Source organism: Cylas formicarius, unplaced genomic scaffold, assembly GCF_029955315.1.
Source record: "Cylas formicarius isolate icCylForm1 unplaced genomic scaffold, icCylForm1.1 PGA_scaffold_9__14_contigs__length_23061073, whole genome shotgun sequence".
NCBI lineage: Eukaryota > Metazoa > Arthropoda > Insecta > Coleoptera > Brentidae > Cylas > Cylas formicarius.
Window position 1 is genome coordinate 1,432,032 of NW_026844365.1, and position 21,698 is coordinate 1,453,729.

Consider the following 21,698-nt stretch of genomic DNA (forward strand, 5'->3'; position numbering starts at 1 on the left):
CGCGTCTAATTCGAAAATTATACACCGGCGGCGCTTACGACGCCCCCCGTACCGACTAATTGTTCGGCAAACCGGATTGCGTCGCGCTCAAATGCAAATTCATCTCGTCGCGCGATGATACACTTCCGGGGGCGGCGCGCGGGGGCGGCCGCCGATAATCAAAGCGCCGCAGTGGCGTCGCGTACGGTCGCCCGCGCTAACTTTTTAATTGGAACCAGGGGCGCGCGCGCTCCCCCGGATTAATCAGCGCCGGGTTATCAATCCCGCTCCGGGTCCGGAGCGTAATGAAATTTTTGACGGACGGTTTAATAACGCTCCCGGACCGTATTTCAAAGTTTTCATTAGTGCCGGAACGCGGCGTTTTTAAGGGTCCGGGAGGGGGACGCTCGAAATGCCTCACCACCCCGATAAACCGGCCATTTACATATGAACAATCCTCGGGGCGGGGGCGGCGCGGCGGGCGCACTCGGACATAAGTTTAACGACGTTGGAAGCTTTTACGCTTACCGAGGGCTTTATGATTTGGGGTGCCCTAATAGTTGGAAACCTGTCCGGCCCGCAAGATCACCAGAGTTATCGCCCATTGAACGTCTACGAAATATCGTATATTTATCGAGTGCAAATTAAATTGACGACTTCCCATACGATAGTCGCGCATTAATATCAGGATTTCCGATGGCGTCTTAAAACATTTTTCCACATCGCTTCCTATATCGAAGCTAAGCGACGTTGGTTTGAATTTGACCACAGCTTTGTGTTATTTGAGATGGGGCCATTAACAGGAACTGCGAAATTTCTGATTCTCTCTTTTTCTTCCTTTTTTTTATCCTCCTTCAGATTCTTCTCTGTCAAAAGCAATTGGTCACTTTCTTATATCTATGAACAGACCATCCCTGCTTATATATGGTTTGAGGGGGGCGGGGCTGGTGACAGGTAGAGACCTGAGTCGCGGTTAAGATTGTTAGGTTGTTTATAGATTTCTATTTCTATATTGTGTTACCTTTTTTAAATATTGGAACCACCCTCGCGATCTTAAATTGGGCTAGAAAACTTCCACTATCAATATATATATATATATATATATATATATATATATATATATATATATATATATATATATATATATATATATATATATATATATATATATATATATATATATATATATATATATATATATATATATATATATATATATATATATATATATATATATATATATATATATATATATATATATATATGGGGTTTGTTACAGCTCGCGCCGTTTTCCCTCTCTCAACCAGACTCTCCATTCATCTTTGTCATTCCAATCTCCGTCTTCCAACCCCCTTTCCTCCATGGCTTCATCTATTTCATCCCTCCACGATCTTCTGGGTCTTTCTCTCTTTCTACGTCCCATAGGGCTCCACTCTGTGATTTTCTTTATCCACCGTCTATCGTCACTTCGTCTGACATGACCATACCATTTAAGCTGTTTTTCTGCTATTGTAGTTAATAAGTCTTTTTCTACATTCATTTGCCTCTTGATTTCTGCGTTACGTATTCTATCCGTGCGTGTTCGTTGGCAACACCTTCTCCAATATTCCATTTCGACGGCGGTTACTTTAGATTTGTTCTTTTTGTTCAATAGCCAGGTTTCTGCTCCGTATGTAATTATACTTTCTACTATTGTCTTAAATATTGTTGTTTTTGTTTTCTTTGTTAATTTCTTGTTCCATATAATGGAGTTCAGTTGTTTTATACATGTTCTACCCTGACCTAGTCTAGATTTGATTTCTTCTTCTGTTGATCCATCTTTTGTTATTATACACCCTAAGTATTTAAATTTGTCTGTTGCTTTTACGGTTGTGTTTTCATCTATTTCTAAATCTTCGATTTCCCCTTCTTTTGTTGTTAGATATTCTGTCTTTTCGAAGTTTATTTCCAAACCTACCTTCTCATATTCCTCTTTCAGCTTTCTGAACATGTAACTCAAGTCGTCTTCATCCTGGGTTATGACCACCTGGTCGTCGGCAAAGCTTAGGGTGTATAAGTGGTCGTCGCGTACTGGGACTCCCATACCTTGACATTTTCTTTTCCATTGTGTTAGCGTCCTCTCAAGATAGATTTTAAACAACGTTGTTGATGTAGGGCATCCTTGTAGTAGGCCCTTTGATGTTGTGAATCGATTTGTGTACCTATTACCTATTTTAACCGACAACTCGTTGTTCTTGTACATTGTATCTACGGCTTTTATTAGTTCTCTTTCTATCCCAATATCTTCCATTGCTTTCCAAAGTTGTTGTCTGGGTATAGAGTCATAAGCTTTTCTTATATCTATGAATGCTAAATGGATGTCTCTGTTTTTAGCTTTTTTCTTTTCGATAGTCTGCCTTACCGTATATATCTGATCAACGCATGACTTCCCTGCCGTGAAACCGGCTTGATCTTCACCTATTTTCCCTATTATCTGGTCTTCTATTTTGTTTTTGATTATCTTTCCATATAGTCTTCCCATGCTTGATATAATGCTAATTCCTCTGTAGTTGGTACACTTCCTACGATCCCCCTTCTTGAAAATAGAGCTTATATATGCCGTATTCCACTCCCTTGGTAACGTTTCTCCATTTATCAATACATTTGTTAAATAAAAATGCGAGACGTGTTACAATCTGGATGATAATCTCCTTCAGAATAATAATATTAATGTCATAATAGTCATAGGAACTAGATTTTTTCAATGAAATTACACAATATAAAACATCGCCTTCTGCCATCCAGTGCAAGAAGAAAGATGAAGTTATATTTGGGATTTTATTCACGCACTCACTCTGTAATTTAGGGTTGACAGTTAAATGTCAGGGCTGACAGTGAATATAAGCAGCAACATTGGCAAAAAACTCACTAAATTCATTGGGTGAAAAAGTGCGATTATTTTTTTGTAATTGCTTGATTGATTTATAAATAAGGTTATGTTCTGGCTTTTTAGTTGCATCAGCAATGGTTTTTATCGCTGTTAACTTATTTCTCATTTGCTTCACTTCATTATTTAACCAGTCCACTGGTTGTCGTTTTGATTAATCAGTAACTGAAGTTTGTTTTGTAATTTTTTTAATTTTTTCGATTCATGTACTATTAATTTTTCTTCTTGATATTTGACTAGTGAAAATTTGTCTTATATATGGTTTCATAAATATTAGTCAGGATATTGTCGATGCAGGTCGCTGCATCCTGATCTATTATCACCTTAAACCCAAAACTATCTAAAATACCCAGGAAATCCGTTAAATTGTACATAAGCAGGTACAGAGTTTTCAGTCAAGCTCTGAAGAAGCCAACAGGATGATTGGCGAAACGTCAGCAAGTTCGATTCAGCAAAAACCGACGCAGGAGGAATCCAGAAGTTTTGTAAAAAGTAATGCTAATCAAAACTTATTTCCTTTGGGTGTAACCAAGTAACCTTGTAATTGACAGCTTCGCGTTAAACGACAACAGTCTATCCTACTGTGGATTGGTAATAGGAGTGTATTCAGGTTTATATGGTGGTTAATACAGGCAGGATGAAAAGAGAGCGACGCAACAATTCGCCATAAGTTTTGGCAAGTTACTGGTCGCTCCCGCGCGATCAGATAAGCCTAGCGGGGAAGACTGTAAACTTAAATGCCGCACGATTACGGCAGTTTCATGCAAATTCGGGTGGGCGATGTCGCCGAAACCGCCCCACGCCCCCGGCACCAATTTACGGCGAGTCAAGGGCATCTTCACGTGAAACGCGCTTATTTGCCGCTTATTTTCGACCCAGTTAATTCGGTTCGCGAGCTAATTATTTCTTACATCATTAAAAATTGAATTAAAAAGTTCGGGAAGCTCCGAAAGTTTCGGCCGTCGCACGCCGGATTACCGCCCCCGACCGCTAAAAAGTCGTCCTCCGTCAACCCTTGCCCGTAATCAGCGCGCCTGGCGGAAATTTAATTGCCTTAAGCCGTCAGCAGTGCGAGCCGACGGACGAGGCTGCCCCCACCTCACTCCGTTGCCGCAGATGCAGTGGAAAATTTGGTTCAATGTATCGGGATGTTATAAGAAGAAGAAAAAGAAGTCCTAATATTGGTACGAATTCTCCATATTACGATTAAACGTCGGAGCGAATAATTAAATTTTGTTTCACCCTGTAACTTAAATCCCGGTTTTATCGCGTTATCTCTTTTTTGTTCCTTCCTTAGAAAAAAAAGGTTTGTTAGGTAGCATGGTGATTTGTCGTTGTATCCTCACCCAAGCCGAAGTTCCTGTGGTTATCTTTTCGTGTTATGATATTGTGGGCCTTCGAAGTATCACTGATTCTATTTAAACAATAGAGGTAATTTTATTTTAGATTTAAACATAAATACATACATAACTAAATAAATATTGTTTAGTATCTTTCCTAACTAAACCCCAAATAATTAGATTCTAAGCAAAGTACGTACCTGTTCGGCCATATTTCATTCTTACAGCTTGCCCGGGTCTTTCCTTAATTCGTATCAGTTAGTTAATTTCTTATATCTATGAACAGACTTTAACACTAAACGGTGCAATGTAAGTAAAGCAAGTTTTTCAATCATGTTAACGATTTACCAAAACCCAGCCTAGGTCTATTATATTACCTCTTTCAAAGTGAGTTGAAGCTGCAGGACACGTTCTCTCACGTTCTAAACGATGCAATTTCCAGTCATTAATAGGCAGGAAAATTTGATGCCCGTAGTGTCAACCGTTCGAATGTTATCCGGCTTCAAAAACTTCCCTTTTCACAGTAACAGAGAACAGAGAAACTACGCGTTTTCTCTTTTTTTTTCGTTTTTTTTCAGTCGATCCAATAATCGTGCATAGTACTGGTCAATAATGATTTCACCCTTTAATGGTAAAACCTTGTCAGATGAGAAAATTGCCTTTGCCTTTTTTATATCTGCTCTGACAATTTGAATCTGCATTCCCCTGGCACTATTCTTTTGGATCTATTCTCCGCAGGGGAAGATTAGGTCCACACGGATCGAATCTTGAAATCAAAGTCTCGCGTCATAAATCGTGATAAAACGCCTCCTCTCTATCCCTAATAGAGATCCGGCCATCTTTATATATAAATCGCGCGTTTGTCGACGGTGATCGAGATAAACGACCCGCGCGCGCACCGGAATGATAATGAAAAATGGGCATTGTCGTCGCAAAGTGCTCCGTGCAAAAAGCCCGCGGGCCGTTGGAAACCGTAGATTTCCCATCGTCGCGGGGCGCTTCGACGGCGAAGCTCTTAGTCGAATTACCTCGGAATCCAGGTGTCGCTGCGGTAGTTGGACGGGTGGCATCGCGCTCGCCGCGTTTAGAAACGAATTATCCCAGTTAATTCTTCGAAGAAACTTCCACGGGCTGCTGTGTTGCTATTTACAAAGCTCTCGATTGATATACGTATTTCATATTTTTCGGCCCCAGAGGTGTATGCATTTAATGCATTCAAATGCAAATTTTTGACAGGTTGATAATTGGCCCGACATTTTTTTTTCCTTCTTCCTGTCTCCTTCCTTTCCTCTTTCTTTTCTTTGCATCCTGGCATTTTTCCATACCGTTCGCTTACATAAGGTAAACCTCAATTATTTTATTTAAGGCGAATATGAAGCGTTTTAATCTGTATTATTTCTTTGTTATAATGTTAGTTGGCTTCAACAGCATCGGGAAAAAAGCTGCGTCAATGCCTATTATATCTTTCTATAGCTTTCTATAACTTGGCGTGTATGCATTATAATTGGTTTAGGTAATTGAGGACTAGATAGATGCCCAACAGTGTTGCCAGTTGTTTTATGGTAATATTAATTGTTTATTGACAGCAATGGAGGAAACTTTGGATCATATCCACGACTGGTTGTTGCTGTAAGTTAGTTAGTTATGTTATGACAACCTTTATCGGCTTTTAGAAAAAACTAATACACAGAAAAATTTTATACAATATATCATACAATTTAAAAACTACGTGCTATACGTTATAATTACTAGTCGGTAATTAAAGTGACATTTGTAATTTAAGTTTCCCACAGAAATTTTACATACCGTTCACATTAACTTTAGTGGATTTTGCAGTTCCTATATTAATATCTTGCCAAAATCAATTCTACCATTTTCAAACATCCATGTCTCATAAGTACAAACAAAACCAAATTAAAGGTTAGGACGTGCTCATGTTAACGATTTACCAAATAGACATCCCAGCCTAGGTCTATTCTACCCCTTTCAAAGTAAGTTGAAGTTACACCATAGATCCTCTTACAGAAAAGATGTAATGTAAGTAAAGTAAGCGTTAAAGATTTACCAAATGGGCCTCCCAGCCTAGTTATATTCTACCAATTTCAAAGTAAGTTGAAGTTACACCATAGATCCTCTTACAGAAACGATGTAATGTAAGTAAAGTAAGCGTTAACGATTTACCAAATGAGCCTCCCAGCCTAGTTATATTCTACCAATTTCAAAGTAAGTTGAAGTTACACCATAGATCCTCTTACAGAAACGATGTAATGTAAGTAAAGTAAGCGTTAACGATTTACCAAATGAGCCTCCCAGCCTAGGTGTATTCTACCCCTTTCAAAGTAAGTTGTAGTTACACCATACATCCTCTTACAGAAGGTAATACTAAACGATGTAATGTAAGTAGAGTAAGTTAACTATTTACCATGTGGACATCCCAGCCTAAGTATAATCTACCTCTTTCCAAGTAAGTTGAAGTTACACCATAGATCCTCTTACAGAGACAATGTAATGTAAGTAAAGTAAGCGTTAACGATTTACCAAATGGACATCCCAGCCTAGGTATATTCTACCTCTTTCAAAGTAAGTTGAAGTTACACCATAGATCCTCTTACAGAGACGATGTAATGTAAGTAAAGTAAGCGTTAACGATTTACCAAATGAGCCTCCCAGCCTAGGTGTATTCTACCCCTTTCAAAGTAAGTTGTAGTTACACCATACATCCTCTTACAGAAGGTAATACTAAACGATGTAATGTAAGTAGAGTAAGTTAACTATTTACCATGTGGACATCCCAGCCTAAGTATAATCTACCTCTTTCCAAGTAAGTTGAAGTTACACCATAGATCCTCTTACAGAGACAATGTAATGTAAGTAAAGTAAGCGTTAACGATTTACCAAATGGACATCCCAGCCTAGGTATATTCTACCTCTTTCAAAGTAAGTTGAAGTTACACCATAGATCCTCTTACAGAGACGATGTAATGTAAGTAAAGTAAGCGTTAACGATTTACCAAATGGGCCTCCCAGCCTAGTTATATTCTACCAATTTCAAAGTAAGTTGAAGTTACACCATAAATATAAACATCCCAGCCTAGGTCGATTTCAAAGTAAGTTGAAGCTACACCATACTACTAATGTTAGTAAAGCAAGTTAACCAATCATGTTAACGACTTACCAAGATGATATCTAAGCCGAGGTCTATTATCCTACCTCCCGCAAAGACTAGACGATGTAATGTAAGTAAAGTAAGTTAAGTCCCCAAGCGGGTCACTACCCTTAAAATAGTCTAAGGACATTCCGTGCGAATTTCCCGCTAATAATCATTACCGTTTTTCGAGGTTTTATCAAGACTCGTCTGGTCCGCTTCGGATGTAACGTCGTTCGGCTACCGCCCCATTAGGGTCGCATTTAAAGTTTCGGGCGACGGAACTAATGTTCGCCTCTAAGCCCGCCTGTCTCGCGTCGTGGCGTCGCGGGGGGCGACTTAATTAGCGTAAATTGCGGTCGGGGGGGGGGGGGGGGAGGAGGCGGCGACGAAGCCCGGGACGCGACCCGACGCCGTCAAAACGGGATATTCAACATCGGTCCTAAATTTCGCGTCATCATGGAATTAGCGGCATCTGGGGGGCGGCCGGCAAGACCGTCATAGTGCGTTTCCCATTTTTTATTTTGGAGAGTGGGGGGAAACTGGATTCCTCACCCCACCCTCTAACCCGGGTCGTAATTGGATCCTCCCGGTGGTAACTTGGGGTTAGAGGGATTAAATTTTTTTTTTCAAGTTTTCTCAAGTGTTTTCCGCCGAAATTTCCGAACCCCTCCACCCCCCGACCCTCTCTCTCTCGGCGGAGAAAATCCTTTTAGGACGGAAAGCTTTCGCGTGTTAGGTTTACGTACTATTTTATCACCTATTAGGCGTTATTTTAAGGGGACGCGCGTAAAGGGGGCGGCGGCGGATGATCCGACGCCGCTCAAAGATATCGCGTGACGCTCGACAGTCAAAGAGGCGCCGCGGCGTTTGTTTTTTTTTTTTTAGCGAATCCCGAATCCGTCGGTAGGGGGGCGCCGGTTAAATATGGCGCTCGCGCCCATTTAACAAATTCAAATTGAATCCGAAAATTTACGGCCTCGGCCGGGATAATTTATCCCGTAAATAACGGGACGCGTATTTATATGAAAGTGGTGGGTGGCGAGGGGGGGGGGGCAAATTTCGGATCGGATAACCGGAAAACCGGAATTTTCTCTAATTTATTATTATAATGGCCGTTACGGTGCGGCGGCCGCGCCCATCGATCGACCCAAAAAAGCGCCGCGACGCGCACTCTGTTAATCTGGATAGAAAGGACTCTCATAATTACAAATCCTAAATCTTCGTCGAGAAATATCTAGAATCTAGAATTATCCAGAATCAAAGGCTCCTCTAAATAAGACTCTTTAAACTATGTAGGGACCCTTAAATCTACATACAATCATCTCTCTACCCGATGATCTACGTAGGATGCACCGACGAATAGGAATACAAAAATTTGGGGACGATTAAATTCGTTCCGACCCTCGCCACGTTGTGAAATTTATTAAGGACCCTTAAATCTACACTCTACAGAAAAGCTACGCGGAGACCCTTAAATCTGCATGTAGATGCTATCGACTTAGAGACCATTAAGTCGGTCCTAAATCTTATAACTATATCAAATTTATTAAGGGCCATTCAATCTACACACTGCAGGAGGGAACCTGATACATCTACTCTCTTAAATCTAGATTTAATTGCTATCGACTCCCGACCCGATAATCTGGGAGAGTATTAAATCAATATCAATCAAGTACCAAAACCGCCTGAGGACAAATACTTAGGGACCATTTAATAGGTTCCGACTCTGGCCACGATGTGAAATTTATTAAGGACCCTTAAATCTACCCTTAAATTTGCATGTATATGCTATCGACTCAGATACCTTTATATTAGGGGCCATTCAATCTGCACACTGCAGGAGGGGACCTGATACATCTACTCTCTTAAATCTAGATTTAATCTGGCAGAATATTAAATCGGTCCCAATTTTAGTCACGGCTTTAAATTTATTAGGGACAGTTAAATCAATAGACTGCGACATTACCAAGCGACAAGTACTAAAACCGCCCGAAGTTACGAGTACTGAAATTTCGTAGGAACCTTTAAACTTCCTATCAAATCGTTATAGAAAGGAATACAAATTGCTGAATTTATTAGAAAATTTTTACTTTGCAGAAGGAACCTATAAATCGAAGTGCTCATACTTAGGAACCTTAAGAGTGTTTAACAGTCAGGCAACAAAGACTTGGGTACTAACTCTCGTTAAATTTATTGGGACCCTTAAATATTCAACATTGAACTAGAAATTTTTGTTACGATTCCTTAAATTAACCCATCGACTTTAAAGGGTCCCTTAAACACGTTACCATTACCAACTTCTTAACTCACCGCCTAAACTGCAAGTAAGTTCCGTTTAGTTTCAGTATTTCATTTTTATGGGGACCGTTAAATCAGGGTTTTGGGGCCGTTGATAGATACCAGGTACCTAAAGGTTCCGAAAACGTCAAAAATTTCGTTTTTACCTTAAATCCACGATAAGGAATGCAGAGGAACCTGCAAATCGTAATAGAGACGAATTGGACCGAGAGGGGGCGTCGAATCGACGGCTATACCAGACACGTCGGTAAATCGTTCTCGTCGGGAATATTTTAATAAAAGGCCGCCAGCCGTTTCCGGGATCGATCGGGACTGGAATCGGGGTCGGGATTCGGGGGCGACCCGCCCCCGGGTGCCGTTTTTTCTGCCGTTTAACGCGATCGCAAGGAAACCTAACCTATAGGTACCCCGCGAGGTGGCGCGCGAATCTCTCCACGACCAATTTCTAAACTGAGCCGCTGTCATCGAGGGTCTACATAAGAAGAACTCACCTGGGGCGGCGGCTGAAGCCCGACGACGGAAATTTCTTCGACGGCACGAAAGAGGCATGAATGCTTGAGGATGAGGCGATGCGCCGCCCCGCGACGGCCGACGGGAAACGACTGAAGGGACGGGACGGCGGCTCCGCGGTCTATCTGACGGCGGCGGCGCGCCCCGACGCTGAGGGATGCGCTCCCCGCGGGCGTACGGACGCGATTTCTTCGGGCCTTTTTTTTTCGTTTGTTTCGTTCGGGGCCCGCGCGGAACGTATCGGCAAGATTCGAAGAGTCACGCGGGAGTCGAAACTATCAATATGTGAATTTCTAGGGGGAAATAACGCCCAAGGATAGATAAAATGCCCTTTGAGTGCGTGTTAAAACGGTGAGCTTGTCGCGACATCTCCTTTCGCGAGATCTATCGAAATTCGAAGAGTCATGATAAAAAAATATGGCTCTTTTGGAGCAACACGTTGCAGTTTCTATTTGAGTATCTCTTAAAGAGATACTTTGCATCTACATTCGCATTTTTTTGAGAACATTTGAAACAATTCGAAGAGTCACGAGAGTCAAAACACCGAGAATATGAGTCTGAAGAAGGAAATAGCGGCCACTGATAGATAAAACGTGATTTGAGCGATATACTTGCGTCGATACCTTCTTTAGGGAAATTTGGCAAAAATCGATGAGTCACGAGAGTCGAAACACCGAAAAAAAGAAAAAACTGACTCTGAGAAAGATAAAATATCACTTTAGTATCTGTTAAAACGTTATATTTGCTTCGTTATCTTTTTTGGGGAAATTTGGCAAAATTCGAAGAGTCATACTCCGAAAATATGAGTCTAAAGAAAAAAATAGCGTTTGTTGATAGAAATAATGTGACTTCAGGACGGCTTCGAGATCTTGTTTTTGCGAAATTTGGTAAAATTCGAAGAGTCACGAGAGTCAACTCCGAAATGATAAGTCTTTCGCAGGAAACGGAATGTCTAAAAAAAATAAAATGCCATTTTAATATCTGTTAAAGTGTTTGCCATGTTATCTTTTGTGAGGAAATTTTGCAAAATTCGAATAGTCAAAAGAATCAAAATTCTGAAAATATGAGTCTAAAGGAAAAAATAGCATTTGTGGGTCGCAACGATTATGCTCGTGATGTCTCATGTCGAGTCAGAATCTGTGAATGGATAAAATGCTTGAATAAAAAAAAATTGCTTCTGCAATTTTATGAGCAAAAGGAGCAAGTAAGGATTGTTTAAAATTTGAAAAAATTTGAGAGTCAAAACTCTGAAAATTTGATGCTGCATATTCTTTGAGAAAATTTGTCGACATTCGAAGAGTCACGGCAGTAGAACACCGAAAATATGAATCATAAGGAAGATAGATAGATAATATGTCGAGTCAGAATCTGTGGCATTTATTTTTTTCGTTAGATAAGTTACTTACATCAGTGCATTGTGAGAATATAAAATGAAATGTCGTAGTCCTGGTTGCTCAACTTTTTCAGATATTATATGATTTGCAATTGCGCAGTCCTTTGATGAAAAGAAATCCACTTAGCAAAATCTGGACCACTTATAGGAGACAGGAGATAAACCAAGTGAGTATTTTTAAAATTCGATGAATCAGTCCTTAGCAGGTAATTGGACCCTTGGATAGATAAAATAGCATTTCAAAATCTGTTTAACGAATATATTTACTTCGACATCTTTTTTAGTAAAATTTTTCAAAATTCGAAGAGTCATGAGAGTCAAAAGTGACTCTTCGATGATTCACCGGTCAAATTTCCCCGAAAGATGAGTTGTGCGGAGAAATGACTAAAGGATTAAACCCATTAAGAGGAAACAAAGCCTGAGTCGTATATTTTTGTAATCTGAATCACTACTATATTTTAACACCAGTTTTTAAAATTGTGCTGAGTGCATTTTACCTTATTTTTTGACATAAATTGAACATTCCGTTACAAAAATTCAAAACCACAATTTTTGTGTCCCGAGTTTATTTCCTATTATCGTAGACCTCGCCCCTCCCTCTCCCGCTCTGCCCCCGACCCGGAAAAAAGTACCACAGCCGCGTGATAACTTTAACAACTCGATCGTTAATTTTTTTCTCCCTCATTCATCTCCGGGAAACGCGAAACCGGGCGATAAAACCACCCCCGCCCCCCTTCCTCCTTTTCCGGTTTAATTTTTGTTGTCGACTTTTTACGGCCCGACGTTTCGCCCGTTTCCCGGCATTATTTTTACGTCCCGAGCGTTACGAGTTTTAATTCGGGCCGCGGACGCCCCTGACTAACGGCCGAGATCGGGGGCGGGCGGCCTCCGTCCCCCCCCCCCCGCCCCACGGGATATTAACATGATTGATGGCACTCTGCCGCTACCGCATTGCGTGAGTGTCGCCATCTACACGCGTCGATCCTTAATGCTTGTCGTCGATACCGCGAGTCTCATTAGTTTGATCGACTGGAACCTCAGATGCAGCGGCGGAGGCCGCGGGGTCTCCGAAACAAATACAAACGAAACTCCTCCGAATATCAACGATATGTTTTCCTTAATGTTCCGAACGATCAAAAATTCGTGAATTTCTATGGATTGGTCGTAAAAGGATTTTACTATAATGAAAGTATATCAATTTTTACGACGTTGCAAGCGAAATTACTTCAGCTCTTGATGATAATCTGTTGCTATGGTACTGTTGGACTTTACTGAATGGTCTTATCACTATATTTTGTGGGCAAAGTTATGTTACTTTTCGGTTTGGTGATTTAATATTACGTCCAAGAAAAAGGTACGCGTGGTCACAAGCCATTGATTACTTAACAAACACCAATCCAGATTGGAAAACCATATTGTGCGAATGTACTAACCTGTGATTTAGTCGTTAGGCTTGATATAAAGCTGAGCGCTCTGTCCAGGATGCAGCTTGCTGTGGCCCAAGTGCTGTGGTCTTCTTTTTCATCAAACTTCTTAGTCTAAGAGCCAGTGGGCGGCTACCTGCATGTATTTGACCAGACCTGGGTTTTTGTACACTGAGGCCCCTATACCTACTATACATGAGGTGGGAACCCACTAAGCCCAAAGCGGTGGAGGTGAGACATGCATTGATTTTTGGCGAATTTTAAATATATTTGACCACGGCTGCCGTTTTTAAATCATAATATTATATTATTATTATCGAATAATAATAATGGCAGACCATTATCACGCGGTTAACATTATGGTAGACAGTTTTGGAAATGCTCAAAAAAATAAAAAGTTTGTATTGTATTTGACCGCAGTACCAGTGATGTATATAAACGCAGTGAAACAGTTCTATCATAACACGAAAAGCTTAGTAAAAATTGAAAAAGAAACTTCTCAAGAATTTTTGGTAAATAAAGGCCTGCGACAGGGATGTTGTATCTCTTCCACTTATACCAAGAAAACAAAACCATCCCCTAGCCCAAAAAAAATCCGTCATAATAGGTCTGCCAGACAGAGCAATAATGTTATCCGTTCCAGAATTCCAATTGAAAAAGCAAAACGCTCACTTCTAGAAAACAATTATCCCAAAAACTTAATTAATAATATATTTAGTCAACGTACCAACAAATTTTATAATAACGTAAACAGAAACCAACATCAAAATCCTCAAAGCAAATATAAGGTTGTTCGGAAAGTCATTTCGTTTTTTCCCGTCAGAGGACTTAATTACGTTTTTCCGAAACCAACTTCACACTTAAGCCGCATAACCATTATATGTCTTGAGAGCTGATATTGCAAGGCTTGTGTGCGAAAAAGTTCTATTAATTCTACGCAGTAGTTTTTGGTTGGTGCCCTTTTAAATATGGAGAGCAATAAGCAGCATTTTCGTCATATTTTACTTTTTTACTTCAGAAAAGGTAAAAATGCTGTCCAAGCGAGAAAAAAATTGACGGATGTGTATGGAGAAGGCGTGTTAACAGTACGCCAGTGCCAGAACTGGTTTGCAAAATTTCGATCCGGCAATTTTGATGTCGAAGATGCACCACGGTCTGGAAGGCCGGTCGAAGCTGACAAAGATGCGATAAAGGCATTAGTTGATGCAACTCGGCGAATAACCACACGAGAGATCGGTGAGAGATTAAATTTGTCGAATTAGACCATTTGAACGGCATGGGCTTAACCTCAAAGCTCGATGTGTGGGTGCCCCATGTCCTTACGGAGCGAAATTTGTGTCGTCGCGTTGACGTGTGTGATTCGCTCCTCAAACGTCAAGAAAATGATCCATTTTTGAAGCGGATTATTACTGGGGACGAAATATGGGTTGTATACAACAATATTAAATGCAAGAGGTCATGGAGCAGAAAAGATGAACCGACTCAAAGCGTGTCAAAAGCCATCATTCACCAAAAAAAGGTGATGCTCTCCGTTTGGTGGGATGTCAAAGGAATCGTTTTTTTTTGAGCTTTTGCCGGACAATACAACGATTAATTCAGAAGTCTATTGTCATCGACTGGACAAATTGAATGATTCACTTAAAGAGAAGAGGCCCGAATTAATCAACAGGAAGGGTGTAGTGTTCCACCAGGATAATGCGAGACCTCACACAAGTTTGGTCACTCGCCAAAAACTTTTACAGCTTGAATGGGACGTACTGCAACATCCACCATATTCTCCAGATTTGGCGCCTTCCGACTACTATTTGTTCCGGTCCCTGCAAAATTTTTTTGGATGGCAAAACCTTTACCTCAAATGAAGATGTCAAAAACCACCTGAACCAGTTTTTTGCCAGTAAGGACCAAAACTTTTATGAGAGGGGAATTATGTTACTGCCAGAAAGATGGCAAAAGGTGTTGGATCAGAATGGCCAATATATAATTTAATAAAATATTTATTCATTATACGAAAACTGTCTTTCATGTTCCCCAAAAAAAAACGAAATGACTTTCCGAACAACCCAATATACATCACTACCATATATACCTTGGTTATCAGAAAAACTAAATAATAAAAATAGAAAAGACTGGAAACTTTTTATCGATAGCTAAATTGCATGCGGAAATGTTGCCCTTACACCCTACGGGTAGAAAGATGACACTGACATTGATGACACTAATGTTCTAAATGCCAAGGAATTATTCGCGGAATATTTTTGGGCTGGATGGTGACGTGTTAACGAGGTCAGAGGTCGATCAGTATAACTCGGTTTTCCATAAACGAACGAGACAGAATGTCTTGGAAGGAGAGAGTGTTGTTATTTTCAAATTATATAGCTAAGTATGGAGCTTATGTAAATGAGGGCTGAATGGATTAGTTAACTTATCCACTACTGGTTTTTAATATTTATTTATCACTGTGGAAAAGCGAACTGCGAGAAAAAGTAGTTGGCGCGAGGGCGTTCGACGCGTCCCCCGGCCGCCGCCTCCCCCGCCCCCGGCGCTAATTTGACGCGAAAAAGACGCCGCCGTTATTAGCGTACCAATCGGAAAAACAGGCAATCTAAAAACATGGAATTTTCGTCGGTTGGGGCAGCGGGACTGCGGGGGGTGGGGGAGTAAAAATTTTTGCGACGACTTCGGAAATTAGGAGTCCGCCGCGTGGATTGTATGGGAATCGGCGTCCCCGTCGACCCAATTAAAACGGCGTCCTACTTTTTAATACCTCGGCTTGGCGCGCTTTTTGACACTCGGGGGGCGGCGCGGCTGGGGCCGGGAATCCGAAGTACTTCGTGTGGGGTGTCAAACGAAAGCAAATCGACCGCCGGGAACGATCCGCCATTGCGAAATCGCCCCCGGTCGCGATTTAAGAGACGACGACCGTCACGGACAATCGTCGCGGCCGTCTTTACGTCCTTCCCGTCCATTAGCGTGCGGGTAGCGGCGGGGAGGGGTATTAGTCCCCGCCAGATTAGGACGACTCGTCCTCCACGGGCACTTGGGTTTCCGATGGACGGGTGGGGAGGGGGAGACGACCCTTCGTAGTCGCTCAGATTCCCGGATTGCTAACGGTTATGGCCTGGAGCGGTTAATCCGGGCGATTTTTGCCCGGATTGCGGATGACGCGCCTCCAGAGCGAGCTCGTCTTTTTTAGGGGGCGGACCGGGGCCATTTTAAAAATAAAAAAGTTATCCGCTCGAGTCTGCTTCAGCCGAGGGGCAAATCACCATCCAAAGTTGGTACACCAGATTTCACACTACCATATGATTTCACATATTTCACAAGTGTATTACCGGATTCGGATTTCACGGATTCTATAAATATTTATACTAATAATAATAATAAATTGCCTTTATTTTTGTATATACAATTATACAGTAGAGAAGAGGCGAAGTCTAGCAAAAGCTACTCCACTTAACCTCTAAAATGTTTAAAATGTTATAACTAAATATAGTATAATAGATAAATGTAGCAGTAATATGCAACAATAAAAAGTTATTAAAAGTAAAAATGAAAAGAAAAATATTAAAAATGGAATTATTTGAGAAGTTAGCATTTTCAACCTGAAATATTTTTTAAAGAATTTAATTGAATGTGATTTTACTGATATTATTAAAAATTACAACAGCGTTATAATAAACCAAGATAAAGGATAAAGGATAAAGGATATCGCGGCAGTGAGAGCCTGTAGGGGTGCCCTAAAGTCACTGATTGAACATTACGAAACTGTAATTTAGCTCGTAAGTAGGACGAATTGGATGCGCTAATAATTTAGAAAATCATACACTCCAAAAAGTACTTCAAATTACTGTCAATTTTTAGCCAGTCAAGATAAGACTTTTGGACCAACAAAGGTATATATTCCACGAATCTAAGTCTATAATCAAATATAACACCAAGGTTTTTATTTCAATTCACAATTTTCAAATTTTCACAGTCGAGAAAAGTAAGTTTCAGTTTATGTGGAATTTTTTTTATTCACTATTATAAATTCTATAAATTTTCCAAAAGAACGTAAGTATGTTTTTGTTTTTTTTTTTAATTCTCGAAAAATAATCTTGTGGCACTACATTTTAAATATGATTTCTGGCATATGACCGCCACGGCTGGTGCGGATGTAGTCCAATCTGGACGTCCAATTTTCGATGACTTTTTCCAACATTTGTGGCCGTATATCGGCAATAACACGGCGAATGTTGTCTTCCAAATGGTCAAGCGTTTGTGGCTTATCCGCATGGACCAATGACTTTACATCGCCCCACAGGAAGTAGTCTAGCGGTGTTAAATCACAAGATCTTGGAGGCCAATTCACAGTTCCAAAACGTGAAATTAGGCAGTCACCAAACGCGTCTTTCAATAAATCGATTGTGGCACGAGCTGTGTGACATGTTGCGCCGTCTTGTGGAAACCATATCTCCTGGACATAATGGTTATTCAATTCAGGAATGAAAGAGTTAGTAATCATAGCTCTATAGCTACCACCACTGACTGTAACGTTCTGGCCATCATCGTTTTTGAAGAAGTAAAACGCACCAAACAATCAGTTTTTCTGGATGTAACGGTGTTTCGACATACACTTGAGGATTAGCTTCGCTCCAAATGCGGCAGTTTTGTTTGTTGACGTAGCCATTCAACCAGAAGTGCGCTTCATCGCTAAACAAAATTCGCTTATGAAAATCGGGAACAACGGCAATCTCGTTCTGGGCCCATTTGCAAGCGTTGTTCAGGCGTGACAGCTGTTAAATCGGTCGCCATCTTGAACAGTAATGCCACCTTAAAGTTCTATACTTCGAAAAGAAACACCCATAATAATAACGACATTTATTTAGCAATTAATTGAGGTTCCACAATGCTCGAACCTGCAAAAGTGATAATTATGCAAAAAATCTAGGGCATACAGTTTTAAGGCTTCCACCTTACCACTGTAAAATTTAATCCCATTGAACATGAACTGAAATCTGCCATTCGTCATAACAATGTTTTTCCCCGTGTTAACTCCAATGTCCTCAAACTTGTAGAAACTGAAGTTTTGAACATCCCTCCACAAAGTTGGGCAAATTCTGTTAAACATATAGAAAAAGCAGAACAATCCATATCCGAATTTAAGTAGGTAATAGAAATAATTTGTAATTTTATTTTAGATTTAAACATAAATACATAGATAAGTAAATAAATATTGTTTAGTATCTTTCCTAACAAAACCCCAAATAATTAAGTTTTAGGCAAAGTACGGACCTGTTCGGCCATATTTCATTCTTACAGCTTGCCCGGGTTTTTCCTTAGTTCGTATCAGTTAGTCTCTTTCTTATATCTATGAACAGACTTTAACAGAACTTTCGATAATTGGAACAGTTTACCCCCAGATGTTGCGTGTGCGCCGAACGTGTCTGTATTTAAACGTCGCTTGGACACCGTATTGCTTCACAGCAATAACTAAATATTTATTATATGTATAACATTCTTATGCTACTATCAATGTGCATAATAGGTTCTCCTCTGCACTTTATTCTTTGTAATAATAATAATAATAAATTTCTTTCACGATTGTCTCCTGAGTTCCCGTATTGTCGACATTAGACGGGGCCTCCATATCCATGCATGGTATATTTTCCTCTCCGTCGTAAAAGTGCCGTCGATTCCCAGGATAATTTAAAAAACGCGTCTGGCGCACGAGCCCGGGGCATTTCAATTTCTCGGAGGACGCCTCGGAGAAGAGGTCCAATCATACGATGCCGCTCTATTTACAGACTGCGACTTAATAAGCCAGAGATAAGCGGCCGGCTCGTAGCTCCGCATCGTATATACCGGAGCTATAAAGACTCATGCAGGGCGCGTCGCGACTTCTTATTTCCACAAAAAAAAGGTTATAGTGAAAACATTTGAAGAGTACAGAGTACACAAGTAAGACTAACAGTTATTCCGTGTAATATATCGGCTATAGACTACTAATACATAGTAGTGGGCAAAAAAGATTAAGGTACCAGAGGTAAAAAAGGTGGCAGTCCGTGCTATTTATTAAATTCCATGCTCCCTGGTAATCACGGTCATTAAAATTCCTGGTTACTTTCGAAAATCGATGAAATCGAATTTTCGAATGTATCTACGCTGGTATAAAAATTTTATATCTCGGTAATGGTAGGTCCCATGGGATCCCCGTTGGTACAGGAATGATCACCGTCGAAAAAAACAATTTTTTCGTTTGTCCGTTCTCCGTTCTCGTCTTTTGGGGTTTCCTGAATAACTTCCGAACGGTTGGAGCTGCAAAATTAAAACTTGCCCCCTTTTTAACCCTCCATGAGGCAAATAAGCTTATAAGAAATGGTCCTGATCTGACTCGGGTATCCACCTTTTTTTCGCGATTTTCGACTGTTTTCTGGAATCACGATAAGTCTGCGAAATTTGAAGCAAACGACTTCATACTTGGCACATATATGCAGCTTTGTCCCGTGACGGAACCTATTGAAAAAGGGGGAGCTGGAGGGGTCGGGAAGTAGTCTAAAAAAAAATAAAAAATCGCAGAAGATACGGCTCCATAAACTTTTATTCTTAATAATTTTTCAAAAATATACAGGGTGGAAATTTTAACGGTGGAAATTGGGCGCAATCAAATTTTACCAAGTATTATTTAAAAATATTTCAGTTTTTTTTTTGGTAATTTTAGTTTCCAGAAAAATATGTTTTGCTCCGTAATCGTTCACCCTATCGGAAAAATTCTTTAACCACCATACGCAGAAGATCCAGTGCAATAACATTTATTTCAGTCATTTTTTCGATTATATACAGGGTTTTCAAATTATAGGCAAAAATCTAAAAGGCCTAGAAAATTTTTTTTTTGCAGAGTAAATTATTAGCCGCATATCAAAAATCGTAAAAAATATTGCTAATTGATTCAAACAGTGTCATTCTCGAACCAGGGCTATAACCTCTACTTTGAACATTGTTTGATTCATATACCGGGTGTGTCAAAAAATCTGAAAGATCCTAAAAATTTCCGTTTTTGTGGGTAAATTATTGGCGATAAATGAAAAACCGTTAAAGATGGGATAATTTTATTTGAGCAATGTCTTAAACTATGTCGAGAGAGAGTTTCAGGTTTCGTCAATTATACGGGGCGCGAGATATTTTGTTGATGTTTTGCTGTAATTTTGAAGTTCGAGGAGAAGTGAAGGACATTTTATACTGTGTGCATGCACAATTAAATTACAAACAATGCTTCCCTGTACTACACGAAACCGCGAAGCTCCTTGATCCAGTGACGATATTTCGAAAGCAATCTGGTTTTTATTGACGTTGAAGTTTATTGGTGTAATTATTGATTAAGTTTTCTGGTGTTGCAAAAACTAGGAAAAGAAAATGCTACTGTCGAATGCAGGATGTAACTAAAAAGTTACGCGTAAGCAGTCATCAAACTGGACGAGACTGCAAATGTTCAAAACTTAAATGTTTCCAAAATCTTACTGCAGCCGGCTTAAGCCCGACCTTGCCTAAGTTTAATCAACTACAAAATTATGATGAACAATCCCGTCCCACGAAATCTGAAGATTAAGCTGATTTTCATTCATTTTCGTATTCTTAGGGGGTGAAATTGTTAATAAAACAACGAACTTTGTGACATCCCAGTGTGCTATAAAGCTTTTTTAGCCTTTGAAATCAAAGGGTTCTTCAGACCTAACCGACGTTCTAGAAGACTAACAGATTCGGTCATGGAAGAGTAGAAAGTCTCACTATGGCTTGGCTAAAACAACAAAGGTTTATGTGTTGAGCTCGATATTAAGAAGATGTACTCTATGTACAAAAAAAAATATCCTGATAGATTAGTTTCTTATGAAAAAAATATAGAGAAATATTCAACGCCAAGTGCAATATTGCTTTGGGTATGGTCTGTTCATAGATATAAGAAAGTGACCAATTGCTTTTGAATGGGATTATCCAAGGATGGTCATTAACATACAATGCAACAAGATTATTACCTAAAGTTTCGGAATTTAAATTCAGGTAAAATTGTGGTCCGTAATTTATAATATTCTTTGGTTTGATATACTATTTAGTTTAAGTTTATTAGTAATTATTCTTATTTCGTGTGTAATACAGCGTGTGTTGAATCGTTGAATCTTTTAGAATTCGAAAATGGCGACTGGAATATCTATAAAAAATTTGGATTTACAGAGAACAACAAAGGCCAATTATTTACTTGGATGAAACACTTATCATACCCCGGAAAGGGGTTGGGTTGACTCAACTGATAAGTGCAAAACAAACGCGCCATCAAAAAGAGACAAAAGAATAACTATTCTTCATTCTGGCTCTAAAGATTCTTCTCTGGATTGCCATGAAGACACCACCGCTGATTTATTTGCGTCATTGTTTGTCCTATTCGTGGACATTCGAGTCTAGAATGCGATAGAAATGTGTGTTTAGTGAAACAGATTCCCGAACAAACATCTAAAAAGATTCTGTTCCCAAAAAGCGCACGGTTTTTTTTTACAGCAATACCACATCGATAAGATTGCAATAATAGATTATGGACCTTCATCTTTATTGCCAAGTTTTTTTTTGTGTTGGAATAAAAGTTTCTTTCGCATTAATAATTTATATGTTTTTGTATATTCCGTCAAAAAGAATTTTAGTTCAAGTGAGGAAT

The 21,698-nt window shown here is 39.9% G+C and overlaps 1 protein-coding gene across 1 annotated transcript in view; it reads right to left on the minus strand.

Moving 5' to 3' along the window:
* Positions 1-15,899, minus strand: part of LOC132707634 (uncharacterized) — a 71,818-nt gene extending 55,919 nt beyond the window's left edge. The window contains exons 1-2 of the mRNA XM_060679549.1: positions 15,783-15,899; positions 10,183-10,476 (exon numbers count right to left, since the gene is read on the minus strand). Coding sequence (XP_060535532.1) covers positions 10,183-10,476; positions 15,783-15,899 — 411 coding nt within the window. The remainder of the gene's footprint in view (positions 1-10,182; positions 10,477-15,782) is intronic.
* Between the last annotated feature and the right edge of the window lie 5,799 nt (positions 15,900-21,698).